We start from the raw sequence: 22,323 nt of genomic DNA, 5'->3' as shown, positions 1-22,323 counted from the left end.
TACATCAGTCTTGCTCGAATCGTATCACATCTGGTTTACCTCAGAGATCTCTGGCAGGCTACAAAGGCTTTGGAAGAACTCCATTTTTGCCTCTTTCCAGGCAGATTCAAGGTTCTGCCTTGAATCAACATAGGAGGCAATCATTTATTCCATTTTAAATCAACCTCTTTAATTTGTCTACATTACTCTTGAGGCCCATTCTTGATATTACTCTGTTTTGTTCTACTGAAATGCTTTGGGGGAGGCATTAGGAAGCTCTCAGAGAAAGTGATTTTTTTGTGTTCCCTGAGCCAATGTTGGGAAGAGTAACAGCCATTCTGTTTGAGTTTTACTCATTTTGAATTATGGTGCTGGAAATCAAAACCCAACCAGTGTGTTTTCACATGAAATGCCTGTACTGCCAGGCCCTCCAGTAGAAGGAGCTGGTGAAACTGGAAAGTTAACATGGTCCACACCTGTGCCCAGAGTTAAGGATTCAGTTCCGTAGGCATTGGGCAAAGTGTAGAGAAAAGAAATTTTAAGTACCCCTCTTGTGCATCCCTGAACTTACAAGCCCGAAAGCAGTCACCTCCTCCTAGCACATTGGACTGTATTTTGATATACGCAACAGAACAGAAAGAGAAAAATAAAAGATCACACTGGGACACTGGATTTTTGTGGAGAAAGGAGAGGAAGAGGAGGAGGATTTAAGACCAGAATGATCATGATAGTTTAACCTCTTTCTGCATAGCATTCTAGTAGCCTCAGCTTGTCCTATGACTACAAGCTCAAGACCCTGCATATATATAATTTTCTATAAAGCTATCTTCTCAATTTGCAGACATATCAAAATATTATATTGATCCCACTCTATACTCAGGATTTCTGAACACTCCTTGAGAAGTGCAATTCCTAAAATGTATAAGAGAGATTATAGATTTGGGATGGGGATGAAAGAAAGCGGTATCTTTTACTATGTGAAATACTTTCTAGTGCTTGGTACAAGACTTTCATCCCAAAATTCTAGATACTATTTCTAGTCAGAAATATTAATAAAATGATCTCTTATTGGTAAAGATTTCTATATTCTTATAATGAAAGGTGCAACTAACTGTATCCATAATATTAATACCCACACTATTTACTCTTCATGAGCAGGACATGAGCAAAACAATATTTTGGTACATAAATTCCATTCTAAGAGTGATCAAAAATACATTTGTGACTAAATAGGTAAGGATTACTTTCCCAAAGAAAAATGACTCCTCTTTATTGACCATAAAATTATTTTAGTGTCAAACTCAGATCCAGTGCCCATTTCCCATCTGTTTTTCCAAAATATAATAAAATATTCAAGGCAGAGGGCATAAACAATGCACTGTATAAGGTATCCATTTCAGGCTTTTGAGTAGGCTTTTGAGTAAGATAGCAGATTGAACACAAGCATTTACATCCCTCCCTTGAAAAGCCCTACTCTAACAGTAAATGAATTTGTCCATGAGGACAAAGAGAACAAGAAGAGCCAACAGCCACAAAACGTTGGAAGCTAGAAATAGGAGGGATGAGTGGTAACTGACTTAGTAGATTCAGGAGAGCTACATCCTAAGCTGGTGGGAGGGAATGCCAAGAAGCAACCCAGTTCACACTGCAGAAGCCCCAGAAGACTTGGAGATTGGTTACATGTGGGAGTTCTAGTAATGCAGGTGAGGCTAAACCAAAAGTATTGGTTGGAAGATTGCTGAAGAGCAGTTAGCTCCTCAGACCCTTTCCAACTCTCCACAGGTGGTCAACTGCCCCTTCCTTACTCTGGAGTAAAACTAGAGCTTTGTTCTCTGGAAACGCTAAAGTCAAGGGCCTCTGGACTGGAAGACACCAAACATAAATGAGGAGAGGAGTGTCCTACGAAAACTCATGAATGCTAAATGTTGAGAACCCTTCCCCACATGCCCCAGAGTGCTGCCAACCCAATCTGTACTCTCCTGGCTGCAGACTAGAAGACCCTTCCCTGTCGAATGTGAACATCCCAAGAGGAGAGTCCCACAGATGCTGACAGCAGGGTTTTCCAAAAAAGGCCCAGACAGTTCATCTTGCAGTGAGGGCTGTAGTCAACAAGTGCAGCCAGGGGCCCAGTTTCCAATCAAAATCAGTCAGTTTTTTAGCTGGCAACCAGTTTCAATATTTAAAAATAAGCCTATAACCCAGGATCATCACACATCTGAAGGAAACCTCAAACATGAAAAACAATGCAAAAACAAAGGGGAAAAAAGCAACTTAGAGAAACAGAGACTATGTACTAAGGGAGATAAAACTTTTTAGAAAGTTTAATAGCTTACATATTTAAATAACTGAAATTAATATCTTCAAAAAAGTAAAAGAATCCTATAGCAGATAAGTGCTTTAAAAAAGGATAAAAGAAGATGTTACATTCATAAAACAAGAACATTAAAATTAAAACGATATCCAGAGAACCAATAAAGCCATTTGTAAATTATTCTGGTAATAGCAGATGACATTCATAGAAAGATTAAAAAATAAAGTTGAGGATATTATCCAGAAAATGGAGAAAAAGGACCATGACATGAAAATAGGACAGAGAAACAGGGAAAATTACAAGACCAGTTCAGATGACCCAATAGTTGTAGGAAAAAAGAAAAAGGAAGAAATATCAATGAAATCATTTAAGGACATCTCTCAAAACTGAACATCATGAATTTCCAAGTTGAAAGGATTTATCAAAGGTCTAACACTGTGAGTAAAATCAGACACACACCAAGCCTGCCATCTTAACATTTCAGAACACTTGGAATGAAATGCTACCATAGGCTTTCAAAAGATAAAGACACAGAATTGCCTCATACTTAACAACGCTGGGGAGGCTAAAAGCCAAAATCAGTCAATTCCTTCAGACTTGTGAGGGGAAAAAATCGTAACTGTGATGGTTAATACTGAGTGTCAACTTGATTGGATTGAAGTATACAAAGTATTGATCCTGGGTGTGTCTGTGAGGGTGTTGCCAAAGGAGATTAACATTTGAGTCAGTGGCCTGGGAAAGGCAGACCCAACCTTAATCTAGGTGAGCACAATCTAATCAGCTGCTAGCGTGGCTAGAATAGAAGCAGGCAGAAAAATTGTGCAAAGAGAGACTGGCCAGGCCTCCCAGCCTACATCTTTCTCCCGTGCTGGATGCTTCCTGCCCTGGAACATCAGACTCCAGGTTCTTCAGTTTTGGAACTTGAACTGGTTCTCCTTGCTCCTCAGCCTGCCTACAGCCTATTATGGGACTTGTGAGAGTGTGAGTTAATACTTAATATATATATATTCCATTAGTTCTGTCCCTCTGGAGAACCCTGACTAATACCTAATACAGATTTATATTATTGTTGTGTAACAAACTGCCCCAAACTTTCATGGCTTAAAACAATAGTCATTTTATTATATCTCACAATTTGGGGGGTTCAGGAATTCAGGCAGAGCTTGGCTGGCCAATTATTCCTGTCTATATGACATTATGGTTACTCGATGACATCACCTAATGGCTGGGCTGGGCTGGAGGATCTAAGATGGCTTCACTCACATGATGTGCCTGGGAAGGGACAGCTGGGAAGGCTGAGTTCAGTTCAGCTATGTAGGGCCTTTTTTAAAAAATAGGGTTTTTTTTTAAAGCAGTTTTAGGCTTATGGAAAATTTGAGGTGATTGAAACATGGAGGCGGATTTCTCATGCATGGTTTAGCACCATCCCTGTTGGTACTGTCCTCAAGATAGTGAGTGAGTTCTCATGAAATCTTATCATTTAAATGTGTGTAGCACATTTGCTTGCTCTCCTACTCCTGCTTTTTCCATGTGACATGCCTGTTCCCTTTTGACCTTCTGCCATGATTAGAAGCTTCCTGAGACCTCCCCAGAAACAGATGCTGCTATGCTTCCTTTCTACCCTGCAGAACCATAAGCCAATTAAGCCTCTTTTCTTATAAATTACCCAGTCTCAGGTATTCCTTTATAGCAATATTAGAATAGGCTAATACAATGATAAATACTTAGAAAATTAAGGAAAGAAACAAAAGGCAGTTATTAACTCTAAAGAAATAAAAAAGTTAGAAAGAAAATAGAAAGCCATCATTGATTAGTTGTCAATAGCTAAATCCTCTTCTAGAGTAGAAAGTGAACAGATAATGTTAAAGACTAACAATCAAGAAGTAGTCTTAAAAGTATGTTACTTAGAGATGAGGAGAAAAATATCAAAAGACCCAGCCAATTAAGGCTGGAATTAGTTGCCTGTGGAAATGGAGAAATGGAGAGTGGAGGGAGGTGTGGGGTTGCTATTTATCATCACAAGTCTTATATACACACATAGGTAAGTTATTTGGTTCTATGAGACTCACCATCTCAAGTCTTTGTTGATTTTAGCTTCTCAATTAGACTTCCTTTGGCCACTCTAATTCTCATTTCCTTTTTTTGGAGAATTTATAACTTTCTACATACTCTATCATTTGCTTTTTTATAATGTTTAGTTCTTTTATTTGTCTTTTCCTGTTGAAATATCAACAACACAGAAGCAGAGATCATGTATTTTAATTTTCCAGTATAACTCAGTGCCTAGAACAAAACTTGGAATATAGCAGGTGCTCAATAAACATCTATTAAGTAAATTACTTTTTAAGCTATGTGCATGGGTAGCTTTGATTTTAAAAAATAAGTACATTATTCACCTCAAAGTTATACTATGAAGCAAAAATCTCACACTTAAAATATTGCTCAGGCATCATGGCCTTCTATTAAAAAACATTATCATTAGTTTTCTCAGACTTCAAAAAAAGGACACTATTTTCTATGCATCTTGAATGCCCAAACACAATATATGCTTACCTTTCTGAAGCACTGAGACAGTTGCCAAGCACTGTAATACAATTAGTAAGATTTCATATAACACTTAATAATTGGTGATTGTATGTAAGGTTGTGAGATGCGAACTTATTATAATGAAAAGAAGATAAAATACATTTGAAGATTACTCACATATTTTGAGCTAAGTTATTATTTTTTAGTTTACATCTGGTCTTGTTTTAAAGATTTTAGGAAGCCTATGAAAGTTTAGAGAACATAACATTTAATTACATTTAAACCAAATTTTGTTGCATTAATTAAACTACTTACATCTCAATTAAGCAAAAGAAAATGAAAAATCAAAGATGAGACAAAAGAGAGCCAAGAAAATGACTTAGAATATGTATAATTATAGCTTGATACTGGTGTCAAATTTGTCTGTAAGCTCTTTGTTTATTAGTATTAGATTCAAGGAGCAGAGATTCAACATATATGACTTTATTTCTCTCACACAGAAAGGTTTAGAAAATGTGTGGTCTGGAATTGATATGGGAGCTCAACTCCACCCAGTTCTCAGGAACTCCTTCCAGCTCACCCCTCTGCCTTCTCAATGTGGACCTTATTCCCATAGTTTAAGATGGCAGCATTCCTATTTTGGGCAAGAGACTGGAGAAAGGGTACAAAGAAGGAACGAGAATCACCATCCATGGCTTCCTAAGAAACATTACCAGAAATGGCCACTGGATAGTTCTAACCCCATCTCATCTCACCCAGAACTTAGTGACGTGCACTCCTAGCTGCAAGAGAAGCTGGAAAATGCAATTCTCATTCTGGACAGACATGGGTCTTGCTAAAAATTCTATTATAGTGCATGAAGGGAGAATAAAGCTGAAAGACAGTAAGTGTCAACCACAGCTTCATAGCAACCAAAAAAAAAAAGAGAAGAGAAAGGAAACATGGTCAGGTTCAAAATAACAGAGTTGGTAAAGATGAGCAATTGCTCAAGAAATGTACAGCAGCTCTTGGTAAAAAAGTATTTGAAAGGGATGACTCTAGAGGTCTTTGTACAGAAGAAAAAGTTTTATGTCTTCAACAGTATTCTTACGACACCCATACAACTCAATTTCATAGAACTGCTTCTCATAGCAACTGCCAATATTACTTTCACAGTTCAGAGAAAACTTGTCAGCAGAGATTTGATTTTTTGAGTTCATTTTAACTGTATTTTTTAAAAAGCATGATGAAAACATGGTTTTTTTAAACTTCTTTATGTGACTATCCTGACCTTAAATATATACATATATATTTGTTTCAGGATTAAAGAAAAATCTATTTACCTTCGCTTATGGAAAAGAAACCACTGTAATCACAGGGACTACCAGAATATTTCAAGAAATGGTATGTAACTTTCCATTTAAGCCTTCATCAGTGTCCCTCTAGTGATTGATTTTATTTCATAAGTACCTCAAAAGCTGAGATTCAGATAACAAGGATCACAGAATAAAATTAACAGTCTCCCTTCCAACACCATTGCCCTCTCTGAAAGAAGGGCCCTGTGCTTAGAGCCATTTACCCACAGTAAAGGAGAACAAAAACAACCTGCAGTCAAGGGATTGACTAAGAGAGCAGATCATTCGTCCAACAGCAAAGTTCTAGCAAGGCCAAGGCACAGGATGTTTGAGGCTCAGGAGGCAAGACCTAAATGAGCAGTAGCAGAACAAGAGCTGAGCAAAACTAAGGTCATTGCAAAAGCTCTGCCCTCTCATATGGTGCAAGGTCTCCCACGTTTCTGCTGGAGTTGGAGTTTTCAGTTTCACCTGTGTGGGTTTCAGCCTTCCACCTTGGACCTGGAGGTGGTCTATTGCCACAAGATTCTGATGAAACTTCTGATTGATAAGCCATGGCCTGGCTAACGCCTAATGAATTGCCAAGTAATGTTTTGTAACACTGTAATGCAGAGATGGTAAACAGTGTATGTGTTGCCATTCTGTCTTCCTAAGCCTGGGAAAGATATTGCTAATCAGCCTTGGCACTCTTGTCTGCTACACTCTGATTCTGCCTCAGCAGTTCTTGAAACACAGCACGTCTGACAATCATCATCAACAAATTAGGCTTGGCACATGAAGTTAAACCTATTTGCCATCCCTGTGCTATCTCTAATTAACAAAAGATGTTGAGGAATTTTCCAAGCAGCAAGCGTTTAAACTAAATATGTGACCTACAAATAATGTATTTCTTATAACAAATATTCTATACAGAATAAATGCTCTCCTCTTCTAAGAACAATATAGATTTTTTTAGTAATAAAATAATTACTGCCATAAACTGAACTCTTACCAAGTGCTAAGAACACTTTATGTTTATTTCTGTTAATCCTTTCAACAACAGACACTGTAAGGCAAGTATTATTACATTTCCTCAGTACTAAGATGCTATTGATTGTAATAGCTCTAAGCAGTGTTGAGGGAGGGAAAAGGAAGGAAAAATTACAATGTACCCATTGATTGCAGCATTCAACTCAATACCAAATGTGTTAAGATATACTTCTCAGAGTTGGGCATTAAAATAATATTCACACTGTCGCAATTGGGGAAATGGAGGCATAGAGAAGCCAAGAACCTCTTCCCCAGCCACAAAGAGAGTAAGTTATAGAGGAGACACTTCTACCCACGTTGTCTCACTCTACTCAGATACCAACAAAGATAATACAGTCAATGGGCTATGATCCCAGATGATCTGCAGAAAGAGATCGGCCTCATCCCTCTACAAGTGAACACAACCAATAGTTAATGACAGTTACAGTCAAATCTGGCCATGTGACTCATCACAGATACAAAGTGAACATTAGGTCTGTGGCTGCACTTTCTTTTTCCTTTAGTGAGATACTCAAACAGCCCCCAACACTGTCAAATACCCTCTGTCAATGAAGATTATAAAAAACAAAACACAAAAAACTCATCTGTGAGGAATATTATGCAGCCCTAGAAAATGATGGCTAAAGGTCAAATATATTTTTATTTAGAAAGACAAAACACTGCCAAAAGAAAAATCAGGATATAAAATTGAATCATACAATTCAGTTTCCACCATATTTTTAAAAGGGAAAAAAGGTAGACTTAGGAAAGATTGGTAGAAAATATAGAAAATCATTGTGTTTGATAAATTATGGGTGATTGCTTTTGTTTATTTCTGCTCTTCTGTTTCCTGATGATTTGATTTTTATATAGAAACAACCTTTAAAAAATTTTGACAGAAACTGAGTCTAAGGAGTAGCACAGGGCTTGTCCAAGGTTCCATAGCCAGAGGTATGAGGTTAGAGCAGGACACTGAGCAATAGGATTCTGCCAGAAATGCAGGCTGCAAGCTGCTCTTTGTTATTTGTGACTCTAATTCAGTATTTCTCCTTCACAACACCCAGGTGTACAAAGTCAATATCACCTTTCTACCCACAATAAATGCAGTGATCTTTCATAAAATCATAAAGACCAGAGTAAGATAATCCAAAAAGTATACCTAGGACAATTGATAGTAAATGGCTGTCCTTTTGTGATCTGCTGTCTTGACAACATTCCTTTAAAATTCAGATAGCAAAGACAAAAGGGGGGACAGGAGGAGAACCTAATCATGTCAAAATGTGCTCGAAGGCTGTGGCTTTTGTCAGACTTTTGTCTAATGAATATTTTCCGGGGAAGAGGGATATTTTCTTCCTTTTCTTTGAATTTGCAGTCCTTAGAAATGCATAAAATGTATACTTTGCCTAGTATTCTTTGACTATCCTCAACTATTTTTCTAAGACTGTAATTCTAAAAAGATTTTTTGTAGTTTCTCAGTTACTCATTATTTAATGTTCTGGTTTTATTCTCCAGCCCCTCTTCCTATTTTCTCTTGTATTTCCTTGCTATGGACTTTCTTTTGATATCATGCAGTATGTAACCTGACTACCCACGCCAAATTACTTCAATTATTCTCCAAGGTTTTTATTAGATATAGGAAAAGTCAGCTTTTCACATTCTGCATATTTATGGGGTTACACTGATTTTTCAGAACCAGCAAGAGAGAAAGGGAAAAAAGGGAAGAGCCGAATAGAATACTAAAGTGTTTCTAAAAAATTCGGTAGTAAGAATTAAAGAAACAGTTCCTATTTTCATCCTGATCCTTATGTAAGAGATCTCAAAAACATCTATACATAACTCTATTATGAACCCCGGTCAGCGATTATAACACTTTTTTTATTTTTTTGAGACAGAGTCTCGCTCTGTCACCCAGGCTGGAGTGCAGTGGTGCAATCTCAGCTCACTACAACCTCCACTTCTGGGGTTCAAGCTATCCCCCTACCTCAGCCTCCCAAGTAGCGGGGATTACAGGCACGGGCCATTACGCCCAGCTATTTTTTGTATTTTTATTAGAGACGGGGTTTCACCATGTTCGCCAGGCTGGTCTCAAACTCCTCACCTCAGGTAATCCACCAGTCTTTGCCTCCCAAAGCGCTGGGATTACAGGCGTGAACCACTGTGCCTGACCCTATAACGCATTTTAAAATGGAGAATGGGGAAGTCATCTTTAATCCAAGGAATGATTCTCTGCTGCAGGGGTTAGGAATGGCAAGGGTCCTGCCAAGTCTTTTTTACAATCAACAGAGGAGGGGCTTGCAGTGGCTCTCAGAACTTCCTAGACACCAAAATGGCCCAAAGTGGGAGGCAGCCTGCACGTGGAAGAGGGAAGGACAGAAGAACTGCAGAGCTGGCTGGCTCCTCCGGTCCTTCTCTGAGATGGAAAATAGGGCCCCAAAAACAGAGAGCAGAGCCTTTCCTCTCCTGATTGCCTCATATAATTGTCTCTTTTCCTTGAAGTCTAAAGTAGACTGGTTTTGAATTTGGGTCCGGGAATTGGTGTGTGGCTTGGGCCGATCACTGAATGTCTCTTGCCTGTTTCTGCATCTGTAAAATGAGGATCACGGTTCAGTGAGCACAGTTGCCAAAGGTGACCCTGGATCTCATTCACCGTTACCCAAACAACAAACCAGCCTGAGTGGGCCATCTTCCCCATTCTCCTGGGGAGAGGCTGCACCAAACTCAGTGGGATGAGGCAGTGCTGGAGATGCTGCCTTCTCATCTTTTGCAAACCCAGCTTTTCCCCAATTAAAGCCAGTTTTTAAAATTATGCCATGTGACATTGTGGAATTCATCACAAAACCCGGTGCCTGACTGACCAGACACGGCTTACCTTGCACACAGGGATGGGAATGGTACATACCTGCGCTTCAGGGGGCTGCTGAAGGCTGAATGAGAAACACAGGGCTTCATAAATGTCCAGCCTTAGGGTACCACTGAAACAGTGTTGCTACTTCCACCTACCACCTGTATTATTACTTACTCAGTGGTTTTGAAAAGCATTTGCTTTTTCTTTCTTTTCTTTCCTTCTTTTCTTTCTTTCTTTCTTTTTTTTTTTTTTTTTTTTTTCTTTTTGAGACAGGGTCTCACTCTGTCACTCAGGCTGGAGCACGGTAGCGGACCTGGGTTCAAGTGATCCTCCCACCTTAGCTTCCCAAGTCCTGGAACTGCAGGCATTTACCACCACACCTGACTATTTTTATTCTTTATTTATTTATTTTTATTTATTTATTTTTTGGGGTAGAAACAGGGACCTCACTATGTTGTCAAAGCTGGTCTCAAACTCTTGGGCTCAAGCAATCCTCTTGACTCAGCCTCCCTAAAAGCTGGGATTATAGGCATGAGCCACTGTGCCTGGCCCAATCATTTTTTCAATGTCAAAAGATTTTTTGTCATTGTTAGCAGTAATTTTATTTTTTTTATTGCTGCATAATAGATGTACAGACCTTCAGGGTACATGTGATCACTTGATACATTCATATAATCAAATCAGGGTAACTGGGATATCCCTCACCCTAAATATTTATCTTTTCTGTGTGCTAGGAACATTCTGATTATTCTCTTATAGCTATTTTGAAATGTACAATAGAGTAATGTTAACTACAGTTGCCCTACTGGTCTATGGAACACCAGGTCATATTTCTTCTATCTATCGGTATATTTGCACCCATTAATCAACTTCAAAAAATTTTTAAGAGAAAGAAGCTGATTTGAAAAAAATAAAAATAAATTCAAAAGCTATATGTTAATAGTAAGAAGGCCTGTGGCTCCTAGAGTTAGAGGGCAGCAGAAGGGCTCTAGTATTGGATACCCAGATCCTAAGAGAGAGCAGCAGGCGGGAGGGTAGCTGGGGGCAGCTGGATTGGCCTCGAGTATCAGGCAGAAAGAAGGGGTTCCCTCTGCAAGGAAAAAGCTGGGCTAGGGACAGGAGTGGGAAGTGATGGAAACTAAGATTGACAGAAGTGAGCAGCAGCAGACGGACTCCTGAGAGGCAGGAGATGGCTGCGGCCTGGGGAGTGGGCTCAGGACTCCACTTGGGGAGGAGCCAGGGTGTAAGGGCAGGAATTAACGGGGAGATGAGACAGTACTGAAGGCCAGGCAGCTAAAGAAGCCCTGAGGATGGTGGGCTAAGGATTGGAAGGGGCTGGAAAGCAGCCTTGGCTGATTGAGCTGGGAACTCTGGGACATGCTGGGGGTGAAGGCTTAAGGTAGAGGAGAAGCAGATGAGGGGTTTCAGCCTCTCTTCAGCAAAAAATGCCCTCCCTTTGGGGGATACACCAACAGCAAATGACTCTGGCAGCACCCAGCTGAGGAGGCCACGGGTGCAAAAGTGGACCCTGAACTGCCTCCTACCCCTGTGCTGTATATTTTACTCATCGAGACCTGGGCATTAATCCTGGGGGCCTCATTCTCAGTGAGGACTCAGTAAATACTAGACTTTATTCATCCCTCCCTGTCCTGTGTGATCTTGTGCCCCCACGCCCAGCAGAATGGGTCAGCCACTCCACCTGGCTCAGCAGGCCAGCCCTTTGTTCACGCCTCCGTTGTTGCACTTTCCTTGGTGTATGGTTCAGTAATTTGCTTTAAGACTGATGTCCAGTCGCATGGGGAACAGGAGCTACACGAGGCCAATATTAGCTCAGCCTCTGTTTCGCATAGCAGGGACTTGTACATCTAACACACATTTTTTTTTTAAACCTAAATAATTCAGGAGTCCCATTAAACCTTTGAGAAGAGCTAAAGCACAATTTGTAATTCAACTGAATCCAGCTTGCCAACTGAAAAACCTTAATGGTGGGCAAAAAACACAATTGGCAAGATTATGTTTAATTTAAAATAAAATGTAAGAACCACTACAAGATATTACCTCACACCAGTTAGAACGCTCACTATCAAAAAGGCAGAAGACAACAAACTTAGGATGTGGAGAAACTGGAACCCTTGTGCACTGTTGGTGGAAAGACAAAGTGGTATAGCTGCTATGGAAAACGGTACGGAGGTTCCTCCAAAATGACAAATTAAACTACCAGATGATCCAGTAGTCTCACTTCTGGGTATTTATCCAAAAGAATTGAGGATCTCAAAGAGATATGTGCACTCCTGTGTTCATGGAGGCATTCTTCGCGATAGCCAAAAGGCGGAAACAACCTAAATGTTCATCAACAGATGAACGGATCAAGAAAATGTGGTCTCTACGTACACAGTGGAATACTATTCAGCCTTTAAAACAAAGGACACTCTGAACATGCAGCAACATGGATGGATCTTGAGGACATTACGCTAAGTGAAATAAGCCAGTCACAGAAGGATGAAAACTGCCCGATTCTACTTACACGAGCCATCTAAGTAGTCAAACTCACAGAAGCAGACAGTAGAATGGTGGTTGCCAGTGACTGGGGGAAAGGGAGGGAAATGGGGAGTTGATGTTCAACTGGTTTAAAATGTCAATTATGCAAGATGAATAAATCCTAGGGATCTGTTGTGTAACGTTGTGCCTAGAGATGACAGTACTGTATTGTGCACTTAAAAATCCATTAAGAGAACAGTTCTCATGTTAAGTGTTCTTACCACAATAAAACAAAAAAATTGATTAAAGACAAAAAAAATCAAGAGTAGAAGAAAAACAAATATTAAAGTGGTATAAAATATGTTTTTAAGTAGGGGCTGGGCCCGGTGGCTCATGCCTGTAATCCCAGCACTTTGGGAAGCTGAGGTGGGTGGATCACTTGAGGTCAGGAGTTTGAGACCAGCCTGGCCAGCATGGTGAAACCTCATCTCTACTAAAAATACAGAAAAGTAGCCAGGCGTGGTGGCGGGAGCCTGTAATGCCAGCTACTCAGGAGGCTGAGGCAAGAGAATCACTTAAACCCGGGAGGTGGAGGTTGCAGTGAGCTGAGATCGTGCCATTGCACTCCGGCCTGGGCAACAAGAGGGGAAACGCTATCTAAAAATATATATATGTGTGTGTGTGTGTGTGTGTCTGTGTGTGTGTGTAAATCTGGTAGTTTTATATATATACATATAAATCTGGTAGTTTTATATATATATAAATCTGATAGATATATATATACATTTTTTTTGTTTTTTAAGTAAATAAAAATCCGTAAGGCACATACTTCTAAAGTAAACAAGACTCATCTGCTTTTGAACACAAACCAATCCCAGGTCTGAATTTGCACTGCGGCCGCCCATGGCCTGCAGAGAAGGCACTGAGATACACATAGGTACTCTTTACAGTTTCCAAACAAGACTTTCCTCGCTTGGAATATAATGTCTTTTTCACTGGCAGCCTTCCTTGTTTTGTTTTAGCAAGCTTAGCAAAAGCTTTGTCTAAACACCTGTTTGGGTTGTTTTGTTTTCAGAAATTCAAAAGTGCATAATGGCATGCTTTCCTGGGAGCAGTCTTCTATTCACACAGTGAGGGAACTCCTCTCTCTGTGCACCCACTTACAGGGAGGGCGGGGAGCAGAGGACTCACATGAAGTGTCTAGATATTTAAAAAAAAAAATTGAGAATTTTAACACTTCATGGAAGTGCCTGTGTTTACAGCCTCACCTGCCCCTCCTCCCACCCCCGTATGCAGACCATGTTTGGTCTGGAACCTAGTAGGCTGCCCCCCATTCCCAATCCACACTCTGAAAAAAACCTCATCTTGTTTGTTCCCTTCTTTGGGCTTTGGTTAAACCATCTGCAAAATGGGAGAGAATCTGGCAGACCTAGAGAAACTAGAAAAGGGGCACGATTCAGGCCAGTGTATGCAATTCCTATTCAGGTCAGGAAGGCTAAGGAGAGGGGAAAGAGAAAGGGAGAGGACAAGAGAAACATGGGCGGAGAAGGGGTGAAGAAAGAGTTTCTGAAGGGGATTGAGGAGGGAGGCCCTGGGGCAGAACCGGAGTGAAGGGAAACTCCAGAAGAGAAGGGAACTGGGTGTGCATGGCAGATATGCTCTGAGCACACCTCGGTCCTGCCTCTGGATGCCTGTTGGACTGTGTTTTCTCAATACAGCACTGCTCTGAGAATGAACCACAGGAGAAAGTAGGACGATGACTTAGGTGCCCAATGAGTCAGAAAGGCTTGCAAGAGTGAGGAACAGCTCCAGAGAGTTGACCAGGCCCTGGCTGTTGAGAGACACCAAAATATTTCCCTGCAAAATGTGCCTATTTGACATAAGGATTATTTTGAGCTAAAGGCCACTGAGAACCAGCAGATGCAAGGACAGTTATTTTACAAAGGAAATTTACATTTGTAAAAGTGTCTCCTGCTCCCTGTACCAGGAAGAGAAGGACTCTTAATACCTGTTATCAGTGGGGAAGGCACCTTACCCTTAAACTTAAATCTGCGTAACAAACCTTACTAAACAACCCCGATTTACCATATTTTTCCTCCTTACCTTCCCATAACTTGCCTCCCCAACTCAGAAGCCCGAATCCCCTTGCCTTTAGCCTAAGATGATATCTATAAACCCAAGTTCTAACTGCCCCTTTGTGTTACACATCACTGGGTGCTCCCATGTGTACACGTGCCATGCACATATTAATAAACTTCTATTTCTTTTCTCTTGGGAATCTGCCTTTGGCCACTCTAATGTACGGGGCACCAGCTGCAAAGCCTAAGCTGGGTAAAGGAAAGGATATTTTTTTTCCTCCTCTACAGTGTCCAGCAGAAGGAGAGATGTTGCCTCTGGGAGATATCCTAACAAGAGTAGACATGAGGGAGCAGTCCATCCTGCTGCTGACCTAAAGAAACCTGACAGAAAAAATTTGCTTCCTCAATAGGCAAGAGAATTGTCAAAGGAACTTGACAGAAAAAATTTGCTTCCTCAATAGGCAAGAGAATTGTCAAAGGAACTTGCCCTGGGCTCAAAAACACCTTACTACAAGCCAGAAAGAACAGGTTGATGTCCTCACTGGCCCTAGACAGTTAATCATATGTTTTACCCACCAGTATTACCAGGAACCATTGTTCAGGGCCCAATTCTCTGGAGTCATCCATTAGCAGAATGTGTGAATTTAGCTGGAGAGTTGTTTGAGGTTGCTGTTATTACTTTCACAGATTTTTAGTTAATACTAGGTATCTTCTCTAAGCTAGACACTCTGTTAAGTACTTTATACACTCCATCTTCATTTAATTCACAGACCAACTCCATTTTACAGTTGAGGAAACTGAGGCTCACAAAGGTTAAGTAACTTGCCCAAGGTCCTTTAGCTTGTCAGGGGTATACCTTAAGCCCTGTCTGTCTCATACTAAAGGCCATGCTCTCAACTATGCCATACTGTCCACTATTTGGGTTCTGGCTTCTAAAATCGCTATTCTGCTGCCTCAGACAGTTAGCAGCAGGGAATCCATATGGGTCTGCAGCAACCTCAATTCTTGCCTCCTCAGAAGAAAGAATTTGATTGGGAGCATCAGGCAGACAGAGAGAACGAGGCACGTTTTAGAGCAGGAGTGAAAGTTTATTTAAAAGTTTTAGAGCAGTGGCCAGGCACGGTGGCTCACGCCTGTAATTCCACCACTTTGAGAGGTCGAGGTGGGCGGATCACTTGAGATCAGGAGTTCAAGACCACCCTGGCCAACAGGGTGAAGCCCCGTCTGTACTAAAAAAATATAAAAAATTAGACAGGCATGGTAGCGCTTGCCTGTAATCCCAGCTATTTGGGAGGCTTAGCAGGAGAATCGCTGGAACCTGGGAGGCAGAAGTTGCAGTGAGCCAAGATCGCTCCACTGCACTCCAGCCTGTGCAACAGAGCAAGACTCTGTCTGGGGGGAAAAAAAGGAAAAAAAGTTCTGGAGCAGGAACAAAAGGAAGTAAAGTACACTTGGAAGAGGACCAAGCAGACAACATGAGACATTCAAGTGCGTAGTTTGACCTTTGACTTGGGATTTCATATGCTGGCATTCCGTGTGCAGAGTGGTCTGCCAGCACTTGAGAGGGGGCTCTGCGCAGTATGTTCACTGAAGTTACACACATGCTCACATGAGGCATTTTTCCCTTAGCAGTCAAGTGTTCCTGGAGGAAGGTCATATACCAGTTAAATGCTATCATTTTGCCTCTTAGTGCGCATGCTTGAGTCCACTCACCGGACTCCTGAGTTCTTATGGGGAAGCTGCTGATCACCGGTTTCAGGTGTTTTCTATCTACCGGGAGCTGGCTTTTCCCTGGTGCTGGCTGTGACCAATTATTCTTTTAGAGAAGTGGTCGCCTGACACTCCTGGGGGCAGGATGCCTCCCCTACCCCACTCATGTCTGACTAGCTACCTATTCTGACAAGACAGCAAACACCTGTCCTGGAGTACGATGAATGTCAGAATTAAATACCTGAACCCACAGAACCCAGCACTCTGCCAGTCCTCTTTATCAAAAGAGGCCTTCTTGAAAAGAGAGAGAGGCAAAAACAAATGAACAAACAAACAAACAAACAAAAAGTTAAGGATGAAGAGACAAACTGTAAATGTTAATCCAGGCTTAGCTGAATTCAGTTACACATATAAGGACTTATTTTTATAACACTGTCCCCACCCCGCCATGATCTCTACTATGGAACAAAATAGGTTTTGTACCTTTAACTAGCTAACTGAGCTTCTGCTATTGTATTCTTGCCAAAAATTGCATAACCTGAGTTTAATCATGAGGAAACATAATACAAACAAAAATTGAGGAACATTTTCCCAGAAAAAAAAGGCCAGTAGTACTTAAAAGTGTCAAGGTCATGAAAGACAAAGAAAGACTAAGCAATCAGTTTAGATTAAAAGGACACTATGGAGATGTGATAGCTGAATATAGTATGTGATCCTAAATTAGATCCTAGCCCAGAACACAGTCGTTAGTGGGACAGTTAGTGAAATTTAAATAAGGTATATAGATTAGGCAATAATATTATACCGGTGTGGATTTCTTGATTGTCCTCATTGTTCTATAATTATTGAAGATGTTCACATTTGGCCAGGCACAGTGGCTCATGCCTGTAATCTCAACACTTTGGGAAGCCAAAGTGAGTAGGACTGCATGAGCTCAGGAGTTCAAGACAAGCCTGGGCATAGTGAGACCCCTCTCTACTAAAAATTAAAAAAAAAAAAAATCAGCCAGGTGTGGTGGCACACACCTGTAGTCCCAGCTACTCAAGAGGCTAAGGTGGGAGGATCACTTGAGCCCCAGAGGTAGAGGCTACAGTGAGCCATGTTTGTGCCACTGCACCCCAACCTGAGCCACAAAGTGAGACCCTGTCTCAAAAAAAAAGATGTTTACATTTAGATAATCTGGGTGAAGGCATGTATAAATCTTTTGATCTACTTTTGCAACTTTTTGAAATAATTTTTTAAAAGCCACAGAAAAGAGTGTTGTAAAGAAGCAAAGAAGGCACCTTTGTCAAGCTCAAGCAGGCACTCAGTAAATATCTGGTGAGCCCAACTACTGGGTTGAGTATTTGGTTTCAACCCAAAACCTTGAGAGGATAATGACAAAAGTTATTTATAACAAAACAATGAGGACATTTCTGTTTGCAGAGCCTTGACACAGTGTGGTGACAGCAACAGAGACAGATCCTGGTACCAATTTTTGAGATGCTTCATCTAAAAAGGCAAATGCTTATAGATATACTCAATGCCTAGAGCATCAAAACCTGCTGTTTCTCCTAAGGACAAAATGCATCTCCAAGATATAGTGTTTAATCACTAGAAACTTTTAAAAGAGAAAAAATTCAATGTGACATCTCTCATATAGAGAGAAACAAATCACTATTTTATTACTCATGTATTTATCATTTATTATTCCCATTTTTAATACTTTCCAGGTCTTGCAATTTAAAGTTTCATTAAATAATGGAGGCATTCTGATTCAAATGGAACTATTTCTTAGGACTTACTCATGCAACTCTTCCTAGCCTATTGTTTCATGCAAACCATCTAGATAGGAGCAGGGCATGCATGACAGTGACTGTAATGTGAAGAGTGTGTGCTTTTGATCCATCTGTTTTGTCAAGATTTTTATCCTGCACTGCTTGAAACAGCACAACTACAGAGGAAAAATTCAGAAGCAAATGCCTTACACGTTTTTAACGTCATTGGCAATGGCTAGGACTCCTGAAGTCCTAGCAGGATGTCCTTTCAACAGATGTCTTTTGTTTAGGGCTTGAGATAAAGGACATCAGGGAAAGTTATCTGCTGCTTGTATTGATAGCTTGAGTGAGCTGTCATTTCTATCAGCTCCAAAGCATCCTGGGATGAGCCTTTTACCTCTGGTATTCTCTTTCACTTTCCTTCTGCTCATTTTCCACTTGACTTTGCCCCACCACTCCCCTCCTCTCTTTTCTCTCCAATGTTGCAATAGGTGCTAGAAATAGAAAGATGAGAAAGACAAAGACCCTGCCTTCAAGGAGATCATCACCAAATGGGAAACAAAGACAAAAAGGAAATCATTGTGCTTCTGGTGAAAGGGCAAGTTGAGGCCTCTGGACATAAGAAGCACTTAACTCTGTCTGTAGAAGTAGGGGAAGACTTTACATATGAGTTAAAATTTGAGCTGAGAGCCCTGAAGAAATAAGTAGGAATTCAAAAAGGACAGGGAGATGGTGACTCAGAGCTGGGAGGCTCTGAGGGGTAAACATCTTTGGGGAAGAGGGAGAGAGAAGTTGGACATGGCTGAAAGATATTTGTGGGGCTGTGTCAGGCTTTGAGGCTGGAGCCAGATCACAGCTACTGTGGAAAGCCTATTATTATACATACTTTATAAAAATCTATGTTTTAGAGAATCATTTAGCTGAAATTCAGAGCCACACTTGTGAATCTGAAGGCATTTACAGTAGTAGAAACACTATCAGAAACTGCCACAACAAACAATTGTTAAGTGTCTACTATTTTGAGCTCAAGGTCAATATAGTAGTCTCAGTGTTTCTCCTTATTGCAAACAAATATTTTTAGAGAAGAGAAAGAATTTAAATTTCTCATGATGGATTTTTTTAATGGATTGTACAACTCATTCTCCTGAAAATACCTCTAAATCATAAAAATAAAAGCAAAATCTACAATATTTAAAATTCTAATTCATGTTCAAAAATGTTAATAGATACATTTTAGGTCATAGTATGATACAGTATTTTTCAAGAACTTTTCATACTCTTTTTAACAGATTCTGGTTTCTGGTTTCAAGCACAATGGAGTAAACATATCCCACCCTGTCTCTCCTGCTGAAAATAGCTATAAAACCTGAACAGAGTGTATAGAATAGCTGGAGCACTCTAGAAAGTAAATAGCAGGCCAAGTGAAGAAGAAAACCAGAATTAGGACCATCGCCAAATGAGCAATTAGGTTAGCATTATGCTATACTCTGGCGTCTTCCAACCTGGACTCAAGGCAGCCCAAAACCCAGAAGCAGCACAGAGAGGTCACTTCTAGAAGAAACCTTCTAGTTCTCACTCTAGACATGGGAAAGTGGTCTCCTGGCAGTAACAGCAGAAATAGTGGGGACATACAGTTGCCTAGAATTCCAAGGAGGTTGGAGGGAGACTGCCTCTCCACTGGAATACTTGTGGTCCCAGGAAGGTGGGGCAAATCTCCGTTGCCTTTTTTTTTTTGCAGGGGGGGATGGAGTTTCACTCTTGTTGCTCAGGCTGGAGTGCAGTGGCATGATCTTGGCTCACTGCAACCTCTGCCTTCTGGTTTCAAGTGATTCTCCTGCCTCAGCCTCCTGAGTAGCTGGGATTACAGGCGCCTGCCACCACGCCCAGCTAATTTTTGTATTTTTAGTAGAGATGGAGGTTCACCATGTTGGCCAGGCTGGTCTCAAACTCCTGACTTCGTGATCCACCTGCCTCAGCCTCCCAAAGTGCTGGGATTCCAGGCGTGAGCTACTGCGTCTGACCTGCCTTTTTTCTTATTCTGTTCTCCCATCACTTGGGGTCACCATGAGTGAATTTTTAGGAAGAGCACAGCAGAGCAGAACACTAAAGCCCCTGTAGCTCTGGCTACAGGACCAAATTGTGGAGTCCAGGGAACCAAAGAGTACTACTAGAGAGATCATGGGAAGGGAGGATCTTTGGAAAGCAACTCCGTAAAGGTGTTTCTGAATACGCATTTATGGAGGGATAACCAATGCTGGGATTATGTGAAACGTTTCTCTTCTTTCAATGCCCTGCACCTTATTTAAAAGAAACTCGATGAATCAGAATTCAGACTTTGAAGGCCTGCATGGACTCTTTTCTTCTCATCACTGGAGACAGGTGGGCTCTCCATTTGGACCATCTTGACAAATAAATAAAATGCTCCTATTCCAAGGTCAAACCTCTTCCATTTCATCAAACTATGATGGCAGGGATCAGAATATAGAATTCTTAAGGGTAAAGAGCCAGTTCTTGAAATGTTTGCCTTACTTTGCCACATCCCACAGGCTAGGAGCTATCTATCTTTTCTTGCTGCAGTCAGCATTTTCTCTAATGATAGCAGCACGGCAAGCAACTGGGGAGAAGTCTATGTACAAGGGAAGAAAGACAATAGAGACAGGGAAGGAGAGAGACACAAAATGTTGATGAGTCTGGCAAAAGGATAACAGAACAGAAAAAGGAAAGTAAGAAGAAAGTGTGACATGGGAATTACATGAACTAATCACATAATCTCAAAAAACAGGTTTTGAAAGGAAATAGAAATAGTGGAAGGCGCAAGAACTTCAGAACAAAGAGAATTCTAGGCTCCTAGTATGGATACCTACTATAAAAAAATAGACACTTGGGTAAACAAGGACAGACAAGTCCTCGCTCCTTAGGTGGCTGTTTGTGATTGCTTTGTAAAAATTTACCACGGCCAGTTGCCATTGGTCTCCCATCCTTGTCCTGAGTGGCAAAGGGACCCAGGGGTGTGGGCACAGGAGGGGATGCTCATGTGGCATGTCACAACAGGCTTTCGTTTTCATTTTTCCCAAGCTCTGTGGGTGCTCAGCACCTCAAATTCCCAGGTATTATCTGTACCCTAGATAATAAAGAAAAGTATTGCTCTGACCTGGTCCTTTAATTATTTTTTTCCCCACTCATGGCTTGAACTTTCATTAGTTTTCATTTCTCATTAAGAGAAAAATCAAAGAATGAGAATTAAACATCTCCCAGTCTATTATCTCACTGAAAATAAGAAGCTAAGAGTCACGGCACTGGAACTGAATGAAGGGCCCAGCCTATGCGTGTGCCACTGCAAGATCCACACAGTGCATGAGGGCTGTGCTCCTTCTCTTCTGTCCTCTGGAGGACAACAGGGAGCACTCACTTCCAGAAAGACTGGAGCCCCTGTACTGAGGTCTCAGTGTTATGAGAGCTGGCACCTTCCCTGAGCAGAAATAATAGGCCTCAAATCACACTGGCTTTTCCTCTTTTCAAACATTGGGGTTGGATTTTCACTAATCTCTTAAAATTGTTGTCTGGGCATAGTGGGTCATGGCTGTAATCCCAACACTTTGGGAGGCCAAGGCAGGTGGATAGGCTGAGGTTAGGAGCTCGGGACCAGCCTGGGAAACATGATGAAACCCCATCTCTACTAAAAATACAAAAATTAGCTGGGCATGGTGGTGGGTGCTGGTAATCCAAGCTACATGGGAGGCTGAGGCAGGAGAATACCTTGAACCTGGGAGGTGGAGGTTGCAGTGAGCCAAGACCACACCAGTGCAGTCCAGCCTGGGGGATAGAGTGAGACTCCATCTCAAAAAAAGAAAGAAAGAAAGAAAGAAAGAAAGAAAGAAAGAAAGAAAGAAAAGAAAGAAAAGAAAAGAAAGGAAGAAAGGAAGAAAGGAATGTTCCCAGTGCTCAATTATGTGTCTACCCTCATAGATACTATTTGGAAGGTATTGAGGCTGTGTCCAGCTCATCTGTTAATCCCTGCTTTATGGCAGGCACATGCCAGTGCTCAAGAAATGGACGGAGTAGGTAAAGGAGCAAATGCACACTGAAATGGATTGATTACTCCTAATTTGTATGGCTATGTGCATTTTAATAATTCCTAGGCAGCATTCCCCTTGAGAAGTGAAACAAGAAAAGGATGCCCACTCTCACCACTCCTATTCAGCATAGTACTGTAAGTCCTTGCCAGAGCAATCAGGCAAAAGAAAGATATAAAAATCTGCAAACAGGGACAATTTGACTTCCTCTTTTCCTAACTGAATAC

At 41.0% G+C, this 22,323-nt stretch overlaps 1 protein-coding gene across 7 annotated transcripts in view; it reads left to right on the top strand.

The window, feature by feature from the left end:
- AOAH (acyloxyacyl hydrolase) overlaps nt 1–22,323 on the top strand; it is a 220,240-nt gene that overhangs the window by 156,759 nt on the left and 41,158 nt on the right. For all 7 annotated transcript variants that reach the window (XM_026447149.1, XM_026447152.1, XM_026447156.1 and 4 more), the window contains exon 13: nt 6,117–6,199. In XM_026447149.1, the coding sequence (XP_026302934.1) occupies nt 6,117–6,199 (83 nt within the window). The remainder of the gene's footprint in view (nt 1–6,116; nt 6,200–22,323) is intronic.

The sequence above is a fragment of the Piliocolobus tephrosceles genome, chromosome 8 (assembly GCF_002776525.5).
Source record: "Piliocolobus tephrosceles isolate RC106 chromosome 8, ASM277652v3, whole genome shotgun sequence".
NCBI lineage: Eukaryota > Metazoa > Chordata > Mammalia > Primates > Cercopithecidae > Piliocolobus > Piliocolobus tephrosceles.
This window is presented reverse-complemented; position numbering and strand designations above follow the sequence as displayed.